Consider the following 21,280-nt stretch of genomic DNA (forward strand, 5'->3'; position numbering starts at 1 on the left):
GAATGCATATTCTACAAGTAACCTCATTTGCATCTTCTAAGCTTGGAAACTATCTCCATAATCTTCATTCTCCAGAGATATCTCTCCTTTAACCACTACAGCAGGGCCAAATGCTAAGACTAAATTAATGATCTGAGGGAAGTTTCATCCGTATCAGCTTTCAAACACTGAGCTAATCCAAGGAACTGCCATCATATCAGATCTTTATGCATTTATGAACCACATGAAAGGTTTTTCCAAAATTGGCAGTCTTCCTTGTGTGACTTAGAACTCTTGACTCTATTACTCTATCTGTTCTGGTGGCAGCCAGCAGTGAAAACACTACCACAAAGCTGCCCACTGCCTCCTTTCACTTATCTCTTTAGGCCAATTCCTCAAAAGAAGCATACATATAAATTGAAAGAAACACTGTTGTTCCTCAAATACAAAAAACACAGTGGCTTCCAATCAAAAGATAACACACTCCATTAATATCTTAACTAACCTATGAGATGTCTGTTTCTGGCCATAATGGAGTAACAGGGATTAGATGTATTCTGCAGCCTTAAAACAACTAGATAACTAAGAAAAAAATATATGAAACAACAGTTTTCAAACATTAAACAACAGAAAGTGCTGAAAAGTGAACTCTCTGAAGAGGAAAACAAAGCAATATCCTCAGCCTACTTCCTGGAGAGTCTTTCCAGGCAGCAGAAAATAGAGGTAAAACTCAAACAAAGCCCAGCAACCTCAATGAATTCAGAATAGTTCAGATTTAAGGATGCCAAGGGGCTAGAGTCTTCAGGACAGAGTGCTGAAAGGAAAAGGACAGTGCAGACAGAAAGTGCTCTAGAGATCTGAAGTTGGGTGCCTTCAGGTCTTTGGCTGAGTACTGATCTCCAAGTACATGGCAGGAAACAACCCCAGGCAGGGGAAGGAACCCCTAAAAAGAATAAGCAATTCCTAGAATCACACAGGGCTAGGAATTGTTCTGGTTCCAGCCAGCCAGAGTGCAGCAGAATCATCAGAAGGTTATGTTTGGCCAAATCAGCCTCAAAATAAATTCTGTTCTAGACCAACCCTAACAAAACTAATCACATTACTTCGAAGATAATTAAATGCACCACAAAACAAAGACAAATGATATTTAAAGGATGATAAATAAATCTAATATTGGATATTATAAAACTCCAATGTCAGCATCTACCAAAAAATTACCAGCCATGCAGAAAGGAAAAAGAGGCCAACATAAAATAAGCAGGGAGTGGGAAAAAATTCAATAGAAAATAACTTCAAATGACAGTGATAACAGAATTGCCAGATAGGATTCTAGAATAGTTGTTAAATACAATGGTAAAGATAAACACTATGAGGAGAAATGGAAGATATAAAAAAAATATTAACTTCCAGAGATGAAAAATTTAAGTTAATAGTGCACTAACTGACTGGAGTTAACTGCAGATTAACCAAGAAGAAAATATTATACAAAATTGAAAAACAGAGAAAAATCAATGAAAAGAAAAGCTGACTTTGAAGATTAATAAAATAAATCTCTAGCCAGAATGATCAGAGAAAAAAAATGAAACAGAGAGAAATAACAAATTATCAAAGCAATGAAATAGGACATCACTACAGATACCACCAACATTAAAAGCATATCAGAAGTACCTAACGAATAACATTAAGCCAATATATTTGACAACTAAGATGAAGTGTGGATAAAACCCTTAGAAATACAAACTACTAAACTTACTCAAGAAAAAAACATGAATAGACCTGTAAAAATGAAAGACATTGAACTTAGAATTAAAAGTTTTCCCATAAAAAAATTTCTAGGCACAGCTGGCTCTACTGGTGAAGTCCAAACATTTAAGGAAGAAATAATAATAATCGTAGCTAAAATCTTCCAGAAAATAGAAGAAAGAATCACCTAACAACTGATTACCCTGACACCAAACCAGTCAAAATCATTGAGAAAGATTCAGATCAACATCCTTCATAAATTTAGATGTAAAAATCCTTAACAGGATATTAGCAAATCAAACCTAGCAATGTATCAAAATGGTAACAGGCTTATACCTTATTTTGATTTATTTTTCTTCAAAACACATTTCTACCTAATACTACCTATGTAATTACTTACTCCCTAAAAATGTAAATTCCATGAAGGTAAAGACTTTGGTTTGGTCACTGCTGTATCCCCTGTACCGAGAACAGTGTCTGATACATAGCTTGTTTTCGGTAGTTGTAGAATGCCATAGTTCAAAGTCTGTTTCCCATTCACTGCAGCAGACCACCCTTCTAATTAATTTTAGGCTTCAGATGAGATCTACTTTGGTCCCCAAGTATTCCATAGTAGCCCTTCTGAGCTTACCAGGATTACTTGAGGGTTACTAGGGAAAGAAATTAACTTGTGTAACTACACCAAGCTAAGAACTAACATGTTGGAAATAACATTTGAAGAAAGTTAAGTTTTCCAAGCTGTTTTGGTCACATTAATGAAACTAGCAAATAGGGAGACCAGTTAGCTATTGTTAATAGTTTAAATATGTGGCTAAAGAAATCTAAAGTAATATAGAAGCTATGGGAGAAAGGGAGATACGTTAGACAATAAGAGGAAAAATTAATGAAGGAAAGACTAATCTTTCATTCTATAGATTTTTATACTACTGTGCATATACAATTCATTAGAAATCATTTTTGCACTTATGTGCATATGTATACATACATAAAGTTACCCATTTGTCGTTTACAAGCAAAAAAGTTAAGCAGTGGTCTTATATACCTTGTAGTCCAATCTTCAAAACAGCTGTTCTGTTTCCACCATTAGTTAAAGAAGAGATAAATGAAAGTTTTCCCTGAAATGAGAGAAAAAAGGTTACTCAGAAAAGCCAAAAGAGCTTATTATAATACCAAGCTATAAGTAAAAATTAGAATAAAAATTTTAAAGTAGACTTTTGTCTTGCAAAAAAAATCAAAGTATTGTGTTCAAGTCACGGAAGTGATTTTTCTAATACCAAAAGGCCTAAAAATACTTCAGGTTCATTTAATTTTTAAAATATTTTATTAAACATCACCAAGTCTTCATTTTACAGATAAAGATGGACTAGCTCAACTTTAGCTTTATTTTAACCTGTAAAACTATTCTCTAAGAAAAAATTTGTTCCTAGAAAGAAACTAAAACTTATTAAAGAAAACTTAAAAATGCAAACTGATAATCTCATAAATAAGGACGGTATTGACAAATCAATGGACTAATGCACAAGGACAGGTTAGACTTTGTTCTGCTTCTGTAACCAGCTCTGACAGCGTTTAAACAGTCTCAGATAAAATGAAGTATTTAATCTGGATAGTTTTTATAATTTCTATAATTCTATAAAATTTAATGATCCCATGAATAAATATAAGGCTCTATGAAAATTCCCATACAGAAAATAATTTATTGGGAAGATGGCGGCGTGCGTAGAGCAGCGGAAATCTCCTCCCAAAACCACATATATCCATGAAAAAATAACAAAGACAACCATTCCTAGAATAAAGACCAGAGGACACAGGACAATATCCAGACCACATCCGCACCTGAGAGAACCCAGCGCCTCGCGAAGGGGGTAAGATACAAGCCCCGGCCCGGCGGGAGCCAAGCGCCCATCCCCCCAACTACCGGCGGGAGAAGAACAGGCAGAGCGGGAGGGAGACGGAGCACAGGACTGCTGAACACCCAGCCCCAGCCATTCGGGCCAGAGTGCAGGGCCCTGGATACTAGGAAAACAGGGCAGCAAGAACAGTGAGCGGGCACTGGAGGCTGGGCGACAGAGGACATAAGAAAAGCGCGCGACCAATTTTTTTTTTTCTTTTCTGTTTTGTTTTGGCAAGCGCTTTTTGGAAGTCTTAAAGGGATAGGAACCCCAATACTAGGGAAACAGGGCAGCAAGAACAGTGAGCGGGCACCGGTGCCCTGGCCCTGGAGGACACCAGAAAAGCAAGTGCCCATTTTTTTTTCTCTGTTTTGTTTTGGCGAGCGCTTTTTTGGAAGTCTAAAAGGGGCAGGGTGGAACACTTAATCCAGAGGTAGGGAAACCGGGGATCTCTGGGCACCCTAACCCCTGGGCTGCAGGGAGCAGGGAGGCCCCTTACGGAGATAAATAGCCTCCCAGCAGCTCCTGCTCCAACGCGACTCCACCACTTTGGAGCAGCTGCCCGAGCCAGGCCACGCCCACAGCAACAGCGGAGATTAACTCCATAGCAGCCGGGCAGGAAGCAGAAACCCTGTCTGCGCGCAGCTGCGCAGCACAAGCCACTAGAGGTCGCTGTTCTCCCAGGGGTGGAGGGCCACAAACCAACAAGAAAGGAAGTTATTCCAGCCGTCACTCATACCAGCTCTGCAGACTATTCCTATCACCATGAAAAGGCAAAGCTACAGGCAGACAAAGATCACAGAGACAACACCAGAGAAGGAGACAGACCTAACCAGTCTTCCGGAAAAAGAATTCAAAATAAGAATCATAAACATGCTGACAGAGATGCAGAGAAATAGGCAAGAGAAATGGGATGAAGTCCGGAGGGACATCACAGATGCCAGAAAGGAGATCGCAGAAATGAAACAAACTCTGGAAGGGTTTATAAGCAGAATGGATAGGATGCAAGAGGCCATTGATGGAACTGAAACCAGAGAACAAGAACGCATAGAAGCTGACATAGAGAGAGACAAAAGGATCTCCAGGAATGAAACAATATTAAGAGAACTGTGTGACCAATCCAAAAGGAACATTATCCGTATTATAGGGGTTCCAGAAGAAGAGAGAGGAAAAGAGATGGAAAGTATCTTAGAAGAACTAATTGCTGAAAACTTCCCCAAACTGGGGGAGGAAATTATCGAACAGACCACGGAAATACACAGAACCCCCAACAGAAAGGATCCAAGGAGGACAACACTAAGACACATAATAATTAAAATGTCAAAGATCAAGGACAAGGAAAGAGTTTTAAAGGCAGCTAGAGAGAAAAAGGTCACCTATAAAGGAAAACCCATCAGGCTAACATCAGATTTCTCGACAGAAACCCTACAGGCCAGAAGAGAATGGCATGATATATTTAATACAATGAAACAGAAGGGACTTGAACCAAGGATACTGTATCCAGCACGACTATCATTTAAATATGATGGTGGGATTAAACAATTCCCAGACAAACAAAAGCTGAGGGAATTTGCTTCCCAAAAACCACCTCTACAGAACATCTTACAGGGACTGCTCTAGATGGAAGCACTCCAAGAAACAGCACAGCACAAAACACCCAACATATGAAGAATCAAGGAGGAGGAATAAGAAGGGAGAAAAGAAAAGAATCTCCAGACAGTGTATATAACAGCTCAATAACCGAGCTAAGTTAGGCAGGAAGATACTAAAGAGGCTAACCTTGAACCTTTGGTAACCACGAATTTAAAGCCTGCAATGGCAATAAGTACATATCTTTCAATAGTCACCCTAAATGTTAATGGACTGAATGGACCAATCAAAAGACACAGAGTAATAGAATGGATAAAAAAGCAAGACCCATCTATATGCTGCTTACAAGAAACTCACCTCAAACCCAAAGACATGTACAGACTAAAAGTCAAGGGATGGAAAAACATATTTCAAGCAAACAACAGTGAGAAGAAAGCAGGGGTTGCAGTACTAATATCAGACAAAATAGACTTCAAAACAAAGAAAGTAACAAGAGATAAAGAAGGACACTACATAATGATAAAGGGCTAGTCAAACAAGAGGATATAACCATTCTAAATATATATGCACCCAACACAGGAGCACCAGCATATGTGAAACAAATACTAACAGAACTAAAGAGGGAAATAGACTGCAATGCATTCACTCTAGGAGACTTCAACATACCACTCACCCCAAAGGATAGATCCACCGGGCAGAAAATAAGTAAGGACACGGAAGCACTGAAGAACACAGTAGAACAGATGGACCTAATAGACATCAATAGAACTCTACATCCAAAAGCAACAGGATATACATTCTTCTCAAGTGCACATGGAACATTCTCCAGAATAGACCACATACTAGGACACAAAAAGAGCCTCAGAAAATCCCAAAAGATTGAAATCCTACCAACCAACTTTTCAGACCACAAAGGCATAAAACTAGAAATAAACTGTACAAAGAAAACAAAGAGACTCACAAACACATGGAGGCTTAGCAACACGCTCCTAAATAATCAATGGATCAATGACAAAATCAAAATGGAGATCCAGCAATATATGGAAACAAATGACAACAACAACACTAAGCCCCAACTTCCATGGGACACAGCAAAAGCAGTCTTAAGAGGAAAGTATATAACAATCCAAGCATATTTTAAAAAGGAAAAGCAATCCCAAATGAATGGTCTAATGTCACAATTATCGAAATTGGAAAAAGAAGTACAGATGAGGCCTAAGGTCAGCAAAAGGAGGGACATAATAAAGATCAGAGAAGAAATAAATAAAATTGAGCAGAATAAAACAATAGAAAAATCAATGAAACCAAGAGCTGGTTCATCGAGAAAATAAACAAAATAGATAAGCCTCTAGCCAGAATTATTAAGAAGAAAAGAGAGTCAACACAAATCAACAGTATCAGAAACGAGAAAGGAAAAATCACGACGGACCCCACAGAAATACAAAGAATTATTAGAGAATACTATGAAAACCTATATGCTAACAAGCTGGGAAACCTAGGAGAAATGGACAAATTCCTAGAAAAATACAACCTTCCAAGACTGACCCAGAAAGAAACAGAAAATCTAAACAGACCAATTACCAGCAACGAAATTGAAGCGGTAATCAAAAAACTACCCAAGAACAAAACCCCCGGGCCAGATGGATTTACCACGGAATTATATCAGACATACAGGGAAGACATAATACCCATTCTCCTTAAAGTTTTCCGAAAAATAGAGGAGGAGGGGATACTCCCAAACTCATTCTATGAAGCAAACATCACCCTAATACCAAAACCAGCAAAGACCCCACCAACAAAGAAAACTAAAGACCAATATCCCTGATGAACGTAGATGCAAAAATACTCAACAAAATATTAGCAAACCGAATTCAAAAATACATCAAAAGGATCATACACCATGACCAAGTGGGATTCATCCCAGGGATGCAAGGATGGTATGACATTCGAAAGTCCATCAACATGATCCACCACATCAACAAAAAGAAAGACAAAAACCACATGATCATCTCCATAGATGCTGAAAAAGCATTTGACAGAGTTCCACATCCATTCGTGATAAAAACTCTCAGCAAAATGGGAATAGAGGGCAAGTACCTCAACATAATAAAGGCCATCTATGATAAACCCACAGCCAACATTATATTGAACAGCGAGAAGCTGAAAGCATTTCCTCTGAGATCGGGAACTAGACAGGGATGCCTACTCTCTCCACTGTTATTTAACATAGCACTGGAGGTCCTAGCCACGGCAATCAGAAAAAACAAAGAAATACAAGGAATCCAGATTGGTAAAGAAGAAGTTAAACTGTCACTATTTGCAGATGACACGATACTGTACATAAAAAACCCTAAAGACTCCACCCCAAAACTACTAGAACTGATATCAAAATACAGCAAAGTTGCAGGATACAAAATCAACATACAGAAATCTGTGGCTTTCCTATACACTAACAATGAACCAACAGAAAGAGAAATCAGGAAAACAACTCCATTCACAATTGCATCAAAAAAAATAAAATACCTAGGAATAAAACTAACCAAAGAAGTGAAAGACTTACACTCTGAAAACTACAAGTCACTCTTAAGAGAAATTAAAGGGGACACTAACAGATGGAAACTCATCCCATGCTCGTGGCTAGGAAGAATGAATATCGTCAAAATGGCCATCCTGCCCAAAGCAATATACAGATTTGATGCAATCCCTATGAAACTACAAGCAACATTCTTCAATGAACTGGAACAAATAATTCAAAAATTCATATGGAAACACCAAAGACCCCGAATAGCCAAAGCAATCCTGAGAAAGAAGAATAAAGTAGGGGGGATCTCACTCCCCTATTTCAAGCTCTACTATAAAGCCATAGTAATCAAGACAATTTGGTACTGGCACAAGAACAGAGCCACAGACCAATGGAACAGACTAGACAATCCAGACATTAACCCAGATATATATGGTCAACTAATATTTGATAAAGGAGCCATGGACATACAATGGCGAAATGACAGTCTCTTCAACAGATGGAGCTGGCAAAACTGGACAGCTACATGTAGGAGAATGAAACTGGACCATTGTCTAACCCCATATACAAAAGTAAACTCAAAATGGATCAAAGACCTGAATGTAAGTCATGAAAACATTAAACTCTTGGAAGAAAACATAGGCAAAAACCTCTTAGACATAAACATGAGTGACCTCTTTTTGAACATATCTCCCTGGGCAAGGAAAACAACAAAAATGAGTAAGTGGGACTATATTAAGCTGAAAAGCTTCTGTACAGCAAAAGACACCATCAATAGAACAAAAAGGAACCCTACAGTATGGGAGAATATATTTGAAAATGACACATCCGATAAAGGCTTGACGTCCAGAATATATAAAGAGCTCACACGCCTGAACAAACATAAAACAAATAACCCAATTAAAAAATGGGCAGAGGAACTGAACAGACAGTTCTCCAAAAAAGAAATACAGATGGCCAACAGACACATGAAAAGATGCTCCACATCACTAATTATCAGAGAAATGCAAATTAAAACTACAATGAGGTATCACCTCACACCAGTAAGGATGGCTGCCGTCCAAAAGACAAACAACAACAAATGTTGGTGAGGCTGTGGAGAAAGGGGAACCCTCCTACACTGCTGGTGGGAATGTAAATTAGTTCAACCATTGTGGAAAGCAGTATGGAGGTACATCAAAATACTCAAAACAGACTTACCATTTGACCCAGTAATTCCACTCCTAGGAATTTACCCTAAGAACGCAGCAATCAAGTTTGAGAAAGACAGATGCACCCCTATGTTTATCGCAGCACTATTTACAATAGCCAAGAATTGGAAGTAACCTAAAGATCCATCGATAGATGAATGGATAAAGAAGATGTGGTACATATACACAATGGAATACTACTCAGCCATAAGAAAAGGGCAAATCCTACCATTTGCAGCAATATGGATGGAGCTGGAGAGTATTATGCTCAGTGAAATAAATCAAGCAGAGAAAGAGAAATACCAAATGATTTCACTCATCTGTGGAGTATAAGAACAAAAGAAAAACTGAAGGAACAAAACAGCAGCAGAACCACAGAACTCAAGAATGGACTAACAGGTACCAAAGGGAAAGGGACTAGGGAGGATGGGTGGGTAAGGAGGGATAAGGGGGGGGAAGAAGAAGGGGGGTATTAAGATTAGCATGCATGGGGGGGTGGGAGAAAGGGGAGGGCTGTACAGCACAGAGAAGACAAGTAGTGATTCTACAACATTTTGCTATGCTGATGGACAGTGACTGTAAAGGGGTTTATGGGGGGACCTGGTATAGGGGAGAGCCTAGTAAACATAATATTCGTCATGTAAGTGTAGATTAGTGATACCAAAAACAAAACAAACAAACAAAAAAAGGCAGTTCCTGTGTGATAGACTCCAATGAGTTCTACACAAGGGTATAAAGGGCATATAAAAGTGTAGGGAAAGGGTCTTTTTGTGTTTACACAGAGGATCAAAGCCTAATTGGGCTACCCTGAAAAATGAACTAAGATATGATATGAAAAAGAACTTCCAACATCAGCACTCTCTGGAAGACTCATGCCAGAAGATGATCATCAAAAAACCCCAACAAAGATCCACACACTGCTACAGCTGTAGATGCACTCATCCCACCAGCTCCTGGACTTGCCATGGGAATGAAGGAGATATCTAAGCTGGCCTGTGCATACAGTAAAACAACAAATTTGACTGGATCTATACTGTTGGATCTCAATGAAGAATTAGGAGAAGTGCAAATTGTAGCACTCCAAAATCTTACAACTACAGACTATTTACTGTTAAAAGAACATAAGGTATGTGAACATTCCCTAGGAATGGGTTGTTTTAATTTGTCTGATTTCTCTCAGACTGTTCAAGTTCAGTTGGACAATATCCACCATATCATAGATAAGTTTTCACAAATGCCTAAGGTGCCTATCTGGTTTTCTTGGTTTCACTGGAGATGGCTGGTAATTACAGATATGCTTTGGTTATGTAACTATACTCCTATTATGTTAATGTGTGTGCGCAATTTAGGTAGTAGCTTAAAACCTATACATGCTGAAGTTACTCTACAAGAAGATATGTCAAAGAAATAATCAATCTTCCCATGTTTTCTTCCGCCTGCTACTTCTATAGCTTTTCTCCTTCCTTCCTAATTACAACCCTTAAATAGAATTCGTGCCTCATATGAAATTTACCGAGTATCATAATTCTTCCAAGTGGTAAAGATACCTCAAGACAAATGCTGGGCATAGAAGCTACAGGGCATAAATATGCAAAGAAGTAAAAAGCTAACCATTTCAAACAATAAGGCTTCTCTCTCACTTACCAACTTTATATTTCCCTGTATGTCCCCGGAAGATGACTGGTTAGCCAGAGATGGGTAAGATTCCTCAAGGGAGGAACAACCTAAGACAGGCACAGTCGCAGGGGGGTCATCAGGTGAGAAATTGGGGATCAAAAGAGGTGAGGCTTAGAACCTCACGCCCCCTGTTCTAGGAGAAAATCTTCTGCATACGTGGATGTTTTATTGCCCTTGTCTAGCTTGGATTAACACATAGTCTACAGGCACACACCTGATCATCTACATTTGCTCCCTTACAACACTAAACTATGTTTTCTACCTTTATCTTGTATCTATCTACCACTTCAGCATTTTATTAAAAATAATAATAATAAAGAGAGAAATGTGGTATCCACATATAAATCAAGTATAAAAATCAAATGAGTATTCATATTTGAACTGTTTATTGTTCATAATGCATGAGCAAAACCAAAAGTTTCTGTGATGACTGCCCTTGTACTGTTCACTATGTAACTTATTCACTATGTAAGAATTTGTTCCCCATGTAAGAACTTGTTTGTTATGCCTCAGAAGATTGGAGACTGACAATAATTAGGCTTTGGGTGGATTAATGATTGTGCATTGAGCATTGACTCACCTATACAGAATTTTATTGTTGTTAACAACCATTTGATCAATAAATATGAGAGATGCCCTCACAAAAAAAAAAAAAAGAAAAGTACACACTTCCAATGGTAAAATAAATAAGTAACCGGGATGTAATGTATAGCATAAGGAATATAGTCAAGATATTTTAACAGCTTGGTATGGTGATAGCTGGTACCTAGAATTGTCATGCATATAAATGTTGAATCACTATGTTGTACACCTGAAACTAATGTAATGTAATACTGTGTGTCAACTACCCTTCAATAAAAAAATAATTACCCACAAAAAACAAACAAATAAATAAATAAAGAAAAGAATTTATTAATGAAGTTTAAAAATAGATCCTATAATATGTATCTCCCACATACCAATATTACAAACTTTGATATATGGTGCTAATAGTAAAAAGAAAATCCAGCTATGTTTATATATTAATCTTACTTATAAGATAGGAGTCAGAAAAAGAAATTAAAAGGTCATCAACAGTACATAATGATTCAGTCAAAAGCAAAGGTAATTATTTCCACTTAAGAGGTAGAAAGCTGTAAAGAACAACAAAAAGTCAGACAATGGGCAAACTTTGAAATTTTTCTTTACCCTCCAGAGAGAAAGTCAGAAGGCAAACAACTAACGAAAAATGTAGGAAAAGAGAAGTTCCTCCAAGGAGAGATGGGGGCAAGTGAGCTGAGGTCACAGGACAACCAACCAACCAGGTGTCCAAGAAAACAGTCATCTGATGAGAGATAGGCGTAGGCACTTGCTTACCTGATGCAAAGGGCAAATGCTGCCTGGTATCTCTAAGAAATACTCATCTAATATTTTCAGAGTTGCTAAAGACCAAATATGGGCTAATGAGAAGACATGGAGCTTCTGGGAGCTGCAAACACAAAGGGAATTCATACCTACTTACAAGCTCTTCTCCACAAACCTGACAAAGTTCAGACCAGGAGGGAATGGGGAGCAAGGGAGGTAGCAGTTACTGTAGGAAGGAAACCCTGCCTGGATCTTCCCCTTCTTTCTTTCAGAACAAAGTCCTTGAAGTGCTGTCAAAGGGCAACAAAACTAGGACCCTTAGAGTGAAATACCACTGCAGCTGAAAGGGTGAAGCAGAAAAAAAAAGCACTTTCTATAACTTCTAGGGATGGCCAGAACTAGGTATATATGAAGGGCCAGACCCACCACTATGGACAGGGCAGGATCACTGAGAAGACCTTAACCAAAAGACCCACAGACACACTGCTTGATAAGACAGAGGCTTAATCAGGACACCACCATATCAATGACTTCAAATATAACAAAAACAACCACTCCAATTAAATGGCGAGCTTGTCAGATTAAAAAGCATGATCCAAAGATATGCTGGCTAAGAGATACTTAAAATTCAGAAGGATAAATAAGTTTAAAGTAAAAAAAATTTAAAAAGGAATGTTGGCATAGCTATAGTATTATCAGAAAAAACAGATTCTAAGAAGAAGAGTTACCTTAAAGAGGAACATTTGATAATGATATAAGGAATTTTCATCAAAAAGAAATGACAACCCAAATGATATAAACACTTAATTAAGAAGCTTCAAACTATGTGAACACTGACCTAACTAAAGGAAGAATAGACAAATCCACAATCATAGCTGAAATGAGCACCCATCTCTCAGTAACTGACAGAACAAGGAAAAATATAGTCAGTCAAATATAGATCTGAAAAACACCATCATACAAGTTTATACAATTGTAACTCTGGGGGGTAACTATGTTCCCAGTCTGGGGCCAATTACCTTTGAAGTTGAAATCAGTCAAAGGGAGAAGTCAAGTGGGAGAAACCCATTTATTGCTTACGAGCAGTTGTCCACTTCTGCTCGCAGGTGTCCCTGGTAACCAGGCAGCAAAAAAGGGATCCCACCCAACCTCTCTGGTTCAGATATGCCCTCACTCACCCTTATAATCACCTATTGATATAGAGGTGGACTACTTCTCTCCACCCCTTGGACACACCTATTAATAGGGAAATGCACTAAGGCAAAGCAGAAGATTCTGGAAATACTGAAATTTTACCCAGAACAATTCACATTTACAGACCACTACACCTGACAACTGCTGAACACACATTCATGTCAGTACACACGGAATGTTCAGGAAGGCAAACCATATGGTAGTACATTAAATAAGTCTCATTAAATTTCAAAAAAACTGAAATCTTAAAGAATTAAATTATAAATCAATAACAATAACATATCTAGACACATTCCTCTTCTCCCAGTCATTAACTTTCTTCATCCTTACATCCCCTTTAATTGCACCCTTTCCTCTTCAATCCTTCATAACAAAATGCATTTCTTTGTTATGAAAGTATTTAGAATGAAAAAGAAATCACAACAAATTACAAAGTGTAAAAGCTAAAATACATATAAATATTTAAAAATCCAGAAAAGTAACCTAATTTTGAATCAACTTATTTCCTGATACACCTCTTTAACTACATAGTTCTTCACATTTATGGCTATAATCTTTTCATGTCAATGATTTTATTACATTAGTGTCTATAGAGAATATAAAGATAATTCCATTTTTCCTACAGCATAACTGACTAAAATTTGATTTTTCTAATTGATAGTTTACAATGATTGTATTCAACTTCACTCATTATTGGTAACCTCACATAAATTTTTAGGACTGCTGTCAGGTTTGAGAAAATTTCTATTAAGTTTCTTTCATACATAAGATGTAAGATTTGAAGCAATTCTCCTTAAATTAGTTTCAGACTCTGTACATTTCAGTACCTGTTTTTCCCCCACTATCTACATTCCCATGCTAGGTGGGACATGAGATATCACACCCGTATACAACTTCTGGCCCCACACTTTTCTTCCAGACTGCCCAATGAGTTGGAGTGTTCCTGGAAATCATTCCTACGTCAGGAGAGCTAGCAATACCTGACTATAAACGTAAGTGACTGTAAAACACATGAATATATCTCACTGAACATGTTCCACAAGTCAACTTCCCCTTAGCTAGACTTCAAAAATGTTCTCACTCCAATACCACTTGATAAAAGGGAAAATGTGATGGGCGGGGAAGTCAAAATGGAAAGAGCAGCCTTAGCCGTTCACGTTAAAACAACCTGCTTGTGTAAATTTTATGAATATATGAAAGCATCAATTCATTTCTAAGAACCCTAACAGGGTCTAAGAAGGACTTGTGCAAGTAAAGTGTCTTTGAAGCTTGAACTTCACTAGCTGCAAAATAATTTTGCCCATTAGTGGGATTATGGTACATTATTTTCACTACAGTGAGAGACTAAGTGAACTCCATATCCAAAGACACTGCTGTTGAGGATATCATCATTCACTTTACCACAATAATGAGCAATTACTAAAGGTTCAGAATTCATTAAGTACTTTACATTCACCCTCAAAACATTTCTATGAAGAAGGTTCTATTTTAATTCCTATCTTACAACTGAAAAAAATAAGGCAAAGAAAAATAAAATCACTTTCCCAATTACATAGGTAATAAATGATGGATCTGTAACCAAATTCAGACAGCCTGTCTCCAGTGTTACAACTCCTTTTCCTCAACTGCTAAACTGCCACAGGAGAAGTCAGCGATCTTGGATGGCCTCTTGAGCTTGAGTATGAGTTGTGTATTGGGGGGAAGAGGTCAGAAAAGAAGGGTAAAGGAAATGCTGATACATTTTTTAAACCTGAATTTGTTTGATCTCACTTCAGTGCAGTAGTTAACAACAGAGATTTATGTTAATATAAAAACTAGTCATCATTACCCAAATGCAAAATTGTTTCAGCTAAAATTAAAAAGCCTTCTGCTCCATTTCAGAGCTATGGTTTGCATGCCCAAAATATCAAAAGTACCACCACACATTTCTTGAAAGAAATTTCCTGCTTTCACTTTCTCACCTACATTGGGTGCTAAACCACTGAAAAATCGATTTGCTTTTGGGCTCTGCCGGGAGCCATGCTACTCAAGCTGTGTAGCAAAGCTCAGGCTGGAGGAAGACCCCTGCAAAGCAGGGGCCTTCGCAGCTGACTCTCCCTATTACCCACCTTGATTTTGTTATTCTTCATTATACTATTGACTTTGTCTTCGCTTGCATTGTTTCCAAGGGCTAAACTAACCTTTGCTGAGCAGTATGGAAAGGATGAGAACAAACTTCCCAAAAGCTTTTCAGGACGGTGCTCCTGAAGAATGGAACATGCAGGGGCCAAATGGTGATCTTGGCATAAAGTACCGAAACCTGCTGTTAGTTAGTCAAACACTGACCACCCCATTTCCACTGAGATTACCCCCTTGTTTACAATGCTAGTGAAACTAGTGATGGAAAGTTTTCTAGAAATAAAGTTATGAGAGAATGTTGAATGGAATAATTCTGTTGATACTTAATTAATCATCTCATGTTTTCTTCCCTCTACTACTTCTATAGTTTGTTTTTCTTCTTTCCTAATTATAGCCCTTTACTAGAATTTGTGCCTCATACGTAAAATTACCAAGTACCATAATTTTCCAGGAAGTAAAGATACCTCAAAACAAGTGCTGGGCATAGAAGCCACAGAGCATAAATCTGCAAAGAAGTAAAAAACTAACATTTTCAAAGAACATTACTTCTCTCTCACTTGCCAGCTTTACATCTCCCTGTATGGCCCCGTAAGATGGCTGGTTAGCCAGAGAGGGTAAGATTCCTCAAGGGAGGAACAACCTAAGACAGGCACAGTCACAGGGGGCCAACAGAGGTGAGGCTTAGAACCTCAACCCCCCAGTTTTGAGATAAATCTTCTACACCTGTGGATATTTTGTTGCCCTTGTTCAGCTTCGATTAATACCTGCTCTGTAGGTACAAACCTGATCATCTACACCAGCCTTCTACAGTTCTAAATCATGCTTTCTATCTGTATCTTGCATTTACCTACTACATCAACATTTTATTAGATTCATATATAAAGTATAAAAATCAAATGAATAATCATACACCATATTTGACTTGAGTGTTTATAGTTTAAAGTTTGTAGTTAAAACAGAAAGTTTCTATGATATGAATGCCCTTGCATTGTTCACCATGTAAGAACTTGTTTAGTCCCTGCAGTAGTGGAGTCATAGAGACCTGTGTAGCATATGTCAGAGAGAGTTTGGTATCCACACAGAAGAAAGAGAAATGTAGATAAAAAGGGGAAATTTAGTTTGGTGCCTACTGTGCCCTATAAAGGGGTATAAGGTGAAGATATGAGTTTATGATTTTAGATTGCTTATAAATTTATTAAAGCTTCTAAGAATATTTTTGTGAGAAAGAATCCTAGCTAACTGTGGCACTAGGTGACCTGTATTACACCCTGAGCTGATAGACTCCATAGTCGCTGCTACATACTGCACGCTCCTATAGTCACATGCACTACTTAGAAACTGCGTTGCATAGAAACGTAAAACACAATAGAGTACATGTTGATAGGAAAAGTTTCGGTCAAGGAACAGAAAAACAATCACCTGTCTAACGCTTGACCAACCATAAATAGATTAGAAAGTAAAAGAAAGAAAAAAGCTTGCCTATACTTATTAACCAACTGCCTATACTAATTAATCATCAGAATAATAAAAAATAATCATATCCTTGTGCAAAATGGTATAAATAAAGCTGTCATCGGCGCTTTGTCGAGAGACCACCTCCATCTGACTCCGTGTCCTGTCTCTCCATACACCGACTCCGTCCTGCACCTTCGGGCATCCCACCCCTAGGCTGGAGCTCGACTTCCACAGTGCTCCAGGAAAACTAATCTCTCCAAATGACCAATAATTACTTGGTTATTAAATCAGACACTTTTCAGACCTCAGACCGAGCACCGAGCAGCAACATAATGCTTTGGTTAGTACAAGACAAATTGTTAGGAAGACAATAAAAATTCAAAGCACAGCTCAGCCACTTACTAGCTATTTAGCCTTGGATGAATTACATAGCCTATGTCTGTTTTCCCAACTTTGGGAAGAACAGTAATATCTATTTACAGGGTTCTTATGAGGATTAAAAGAGAGAACAAATGTAAAGCACTCAAAAAAGTGCCTACCAGACAGCAAACTATTCAAGAGTTCTTGGTATTACTCACTCCCTGAAACTTATCTTACTGAGTATCTGCGACTCCCTCCTCATTTTCCTCCTTCTCTGGATTACCTCTGTCTCTTGTTCTCGCTCTTTTCACTGACTCCTTCAACACAATTCTCTTTTCTTCTCATTCTGTTGTCTGGCCAAAACCATCTGCCTATATAACATCACCACTGGAAGGCCACCCAAAACCTCTCAAAAATTCCTAAAATTGAACTCATCATTTTTTTCCTAAATGTGTGTCTCCTATTATCTTCCCAAGGCTGATGAGGAATTAGAAACACAGAAATTTCCTGACCTCTTTACCCATCTTACCTAATTGTTCTCCAAGACCTGTTAATTCTGCTTCTTTATCCTATCAGCTCTGAAACAGAACATCTAGATTCTAACTCCAGCTCTACCACTTGGTAGCTATATTTCAGGCCAATTAACCTTACTGAAATGCAGTATTCTTACCTACAAATGAATTGTACTGAATTCATGGGTCTTTGTGATGATTAAATGAGTTCATATATGTAAAACACTTAAAATACTACCTAACTCATGGAAAGAGCTCAATAAATGTTAAATTCTGTTGTTATTATTATTATTACTATTTTGACTGTCTCCCTCCCAACATCCCCTCTGCCACTGGTTCAAACAGCATCCATTCTAAACTAGATTACTGCAACTGCCTCTTAACTAGCTTTCCTCTAATCTTGCCCTCTCTGATGTATTCTTCACCCAGAAAGCAGAGTACTTTGAACTCACAATGAATCATGTTTTTATTTTCTCTTGCTTAAAATCTGTTTAGGGTCTCCCAGAGGTTTTAAGGTAATACCCAAATTCCTCAACATGCACATGAGGACTGCTTTAACACAAAATGATGGTATAACCTCAGTCACCCTTTAAAATCCTGCTCAAATATCTTGACCCAAGTCATCATAACCAAAAGTTCTGTCCTAAATGTCCACATATCACAGTGCTAATACTAAATTTATTAACCAGAATTACAGATCAGGCAACCTGTTCAATCCTAAGAATGTAATCACCTTCAGTTCAGGGACCATATTCATTCATCTTTGTATCTCCAGAACTTACTCCATTCTATCACAGAAGAATGCAATGTTAAGCTAAATGAATGCTAAATAAATAACTTAGCATCAAAATAGTCTCAAATGTATGACACAGGTAAAACCATTCCTGAAACAACTCTCATAGGTAAGCTAAAAAAAAATTAATTTTCCTTTTAGAAGGAAAAAACATTCTGAGTTATGAAAAATTCTTACCTGGACGTATTTCTTGCTATAATCACAACCAGGCTGTAGGGATGTGAAATCTACTTTGCTTAATTTAGTTAATGGCTCAACTTGAGGCACCCCATTGACTTCTTTTATTAATTCAAGTGGCATATCAGATCTGCTTCACAAAGCTGTCCAAAGCAAATTCAACTACGGAGTTGAACAGATTGCTGCTGGAAACACAAAAGACCAGTGGTTTATTCAAAATGTAGTCAGTAATTTGTTTTAAGCCTCTTAAGTTTTGCTTTCCTTTCCTCTCAGTGAACACTGTTGGGGTTGGGCTGAGTTTTCTGTAATTTTATTACAAGGATTAATACACATTCTCCTACGGCATCAAAACACAACCCTCTTTTACTCAGTTTTGTTTTTAAATAAGCATCTCTAAATAGCAGTTTCTAGGATCTGTGAAAACTACACTAACAATTGCTTCTACCACAGTGCTTTAAAATGTATGCTATTGGGCAAGGGTAAGTAAGAGAGCTGAGAAGTTCTGAATTTGTTTTTTAATCCCTTTGGCAGCTGTAATATTGTGTACACAACTTGTATACCAAAAGCTTATTATTCCAAACTGCATCTGTTGCTTCCTCCCTCTAGCCTCTATACAATCGAAATTAACACTGAACTCTTAAACTGTGCATTTTAGGTTCAGTCTCATTCCTCAAACCTTTTTGACTGCGGCACGCACTAGCGTCAATATTTAATTTTAATGTGTACGCATCAACCTCCCCCAAACATCCGCGAGAGCGAGGAGTTGGACTAACTCCAGTCAGCTGTCCACAAAACGTCAAGCAACATGCTGGACACAGCACACTCACGATAAAGATAAGCATGGAGGGTTTCCCTTCGATAACTACACCGAATTTTGACCTTAACTAAATGAGCCCCTTTATAATACCTGTGCAGGTCCCCATCCACCTTGTACCCACGTAACGAACTCAAAACCTTAGAAATCCACTCACCCGCTCTCTCTACAGAGAAACGAGGAAGTTCAGACGGGCGCGCCCGTGACGTCACACGCACGCTGGCGGCCCAGTTCCCACGCATGCGTACACGGTCTTTAGGGATTGCCGCTCGCTCCCACGCCCACGGAGGACGAACTGCGAAATGGTTCCCCAGCCTAAGGTGCCCTGGAAGTGTCACGGAATACGTAAAGCGTGCGGCGCCAGGGAAATCGTGGGGTGGCTGCACGTTACCCACCCATTATTTCCGCTGCTCCGGGCAATCCTACCCTTGTCAGTTTCCCAGCCCCGCCCCCCGTCAACTTCCCGCGGTCCGGGACTGCGCGACTCTTAAATCCTGTAACCAATAAAAAAGGCTTTCCGACACCAGGGCGGGATTTGAGATTCCGTCAGGTAGGACTAGAAACTCCTCTTGTCACGGCACTTAATTGAATCTCCGGCTCTCTATCTCCAGAAGCATTCACTCAGATGCAGTTTAAAAAAAATAATAATTCCACCAATGAGTAATGTTATTTTCAGATTTGATTAACCTCGTCATTAGTTTATAGGACTATAATTCTGTGGTAATAAGACATTATTAAATGTGAATCCTCTGCTAACTTATGATTTGAATCTCCGTTTAAGTGAAACCACCTCAGTGCAAAACTATAATGTAATAAAGAATTACATAAGTATTTCCAAGACTAAAATATCCTCTTTTGACACATATTTACAGGAGAAAACTATTTTCAAAGTAACTTTTTTCAGCAGGAGGCATTAGATGTTAGCCCATCTTCCTTCCCTCTCTCACTTATGTGTTCATATACCAGTGGTGACCACAGAGTCTTAGCTCATGAACTGTCCATTTGAAGAAAGCTATGCTAAGTAAGACAGATCTCTCCTTCTTCCTGCTATGGCCTCACCCAGTTCCGAAACACTGTTCCTCTTCCCTTAATGAAGTTCTCCACCGTGGCTTTGGATCTTGGCCACTACCATTTCACCTACATCAATTATATATCTTCTCTCAACATAATTTCAGCTTGTCCTTTTTATTCTTTGCCCTTAGCATTAAACACATTCCTTCACAGCCAGTGCTTATTCAGGACAGGGAGAATTGTTTATTACTATATACATAGAGCCTGTGCGGTATCTGGCACATTGTACCTACTAAATATTCATGAATGAACAAATGATCAGGAAAAATGTTTCTCTTTCCTCACCTCTGGCTTCCACCCGAGCATCTCATTACCGCCCCCACCCCTGCTACACTGAAACTGCCTTTGCCGAGATCACTGAAGTCAGCTTTGTTGATAATCCAAAAGGACATTTTTTAGTCTTACTATCTTTCTAAAAAGCATTTCTTTTTTTCTACCACCTTCTTAGTTTTCCTTGTCTTTATTAATTGAATCTTTTAAAGATTTTTTCTCTTCCTCTGTTTAGCCTACAAATGGCAATATTCTACTGTGATGGAATCTAACAGAAGTATCTACAACTGCTATTTTGTTGTGATTGTTCTCAATTTCTCTAGGACCCAAATACTTCCTACACGTCCAAGGAACGTCTAATCTTGTTTCTTCTTCACAATCTCCCAAGAAATGGCAGAGCTGGGGGTGCATATGGCTCCATAGCCTCTAGTGTATGCTCTATCATCAGCAGTTAGTTTCCTCTACAAATGAAGAAAATTGAACATCAATATACTGTACAATTTAAGATGAGAGAGGAAAAAAGAGGTTGAATCAACTAAATGAAGGCACTGAAGAGATATATGCCAAAACAGTCCATTAT

At 38.3% G+C, this 21,280-nt stretch overlaps 1 protein-coding gene across 6 annotated transcripts in view; it reads right to left on the minus strand.

Moving 5' to 3' along the window:
- POT1 (protection of telomeres 1) overlaps positions 1-19,671 on the minus strand; it is a 100,367-nt gene extending 80,696 nt beyond the window's left edge. For 3 of the 6 annotated variants that reach the window (XR_008998545.1, XM_057504737.1, XM_057504741.1), the window contains exons 1-3: positions 19,517-19,671; positions 18,546-18,730; positions 2,765-2,837 (exon numbers count right to left, since the gene is read on the minus strand). Coding sequence is in view for 5 of the 6 variants with exons in the window: in XM_057504737.1 (XP_057360720.1) it covers positions 2,765-2,837; positions 18,546-18,668 (196 nt within the window). In the remaining variant the exon portion in view is untranslated. The remainder of the gene's footprint in view (positions 1-2,764; positions 2,838-18,545; positions 18,731-19,516) is intronic. The other 3 variants (XM_057504739.1, XM_057504740.1, XM_057504738.1) reach the window with 2 other exon arrangements.
- Positions 19,672-21,280: the final 1,609 nt, after the last annotated feature.

The sequence above is a fragment of the Manis pentadactyla genome, chromosome 7 (assembly GCF_030020395.1).
Source record: "Manis pentadactyla isolate mManPen7 chromosome 7, mManPen7.hap1, whole genome shotgun sequence".
Taxonomy (NCBI): Eukaryota; Metazoa; Chordata; class Mammalia; order Pholidota; family Manidae; genus Manis; species Manis pentadactyla.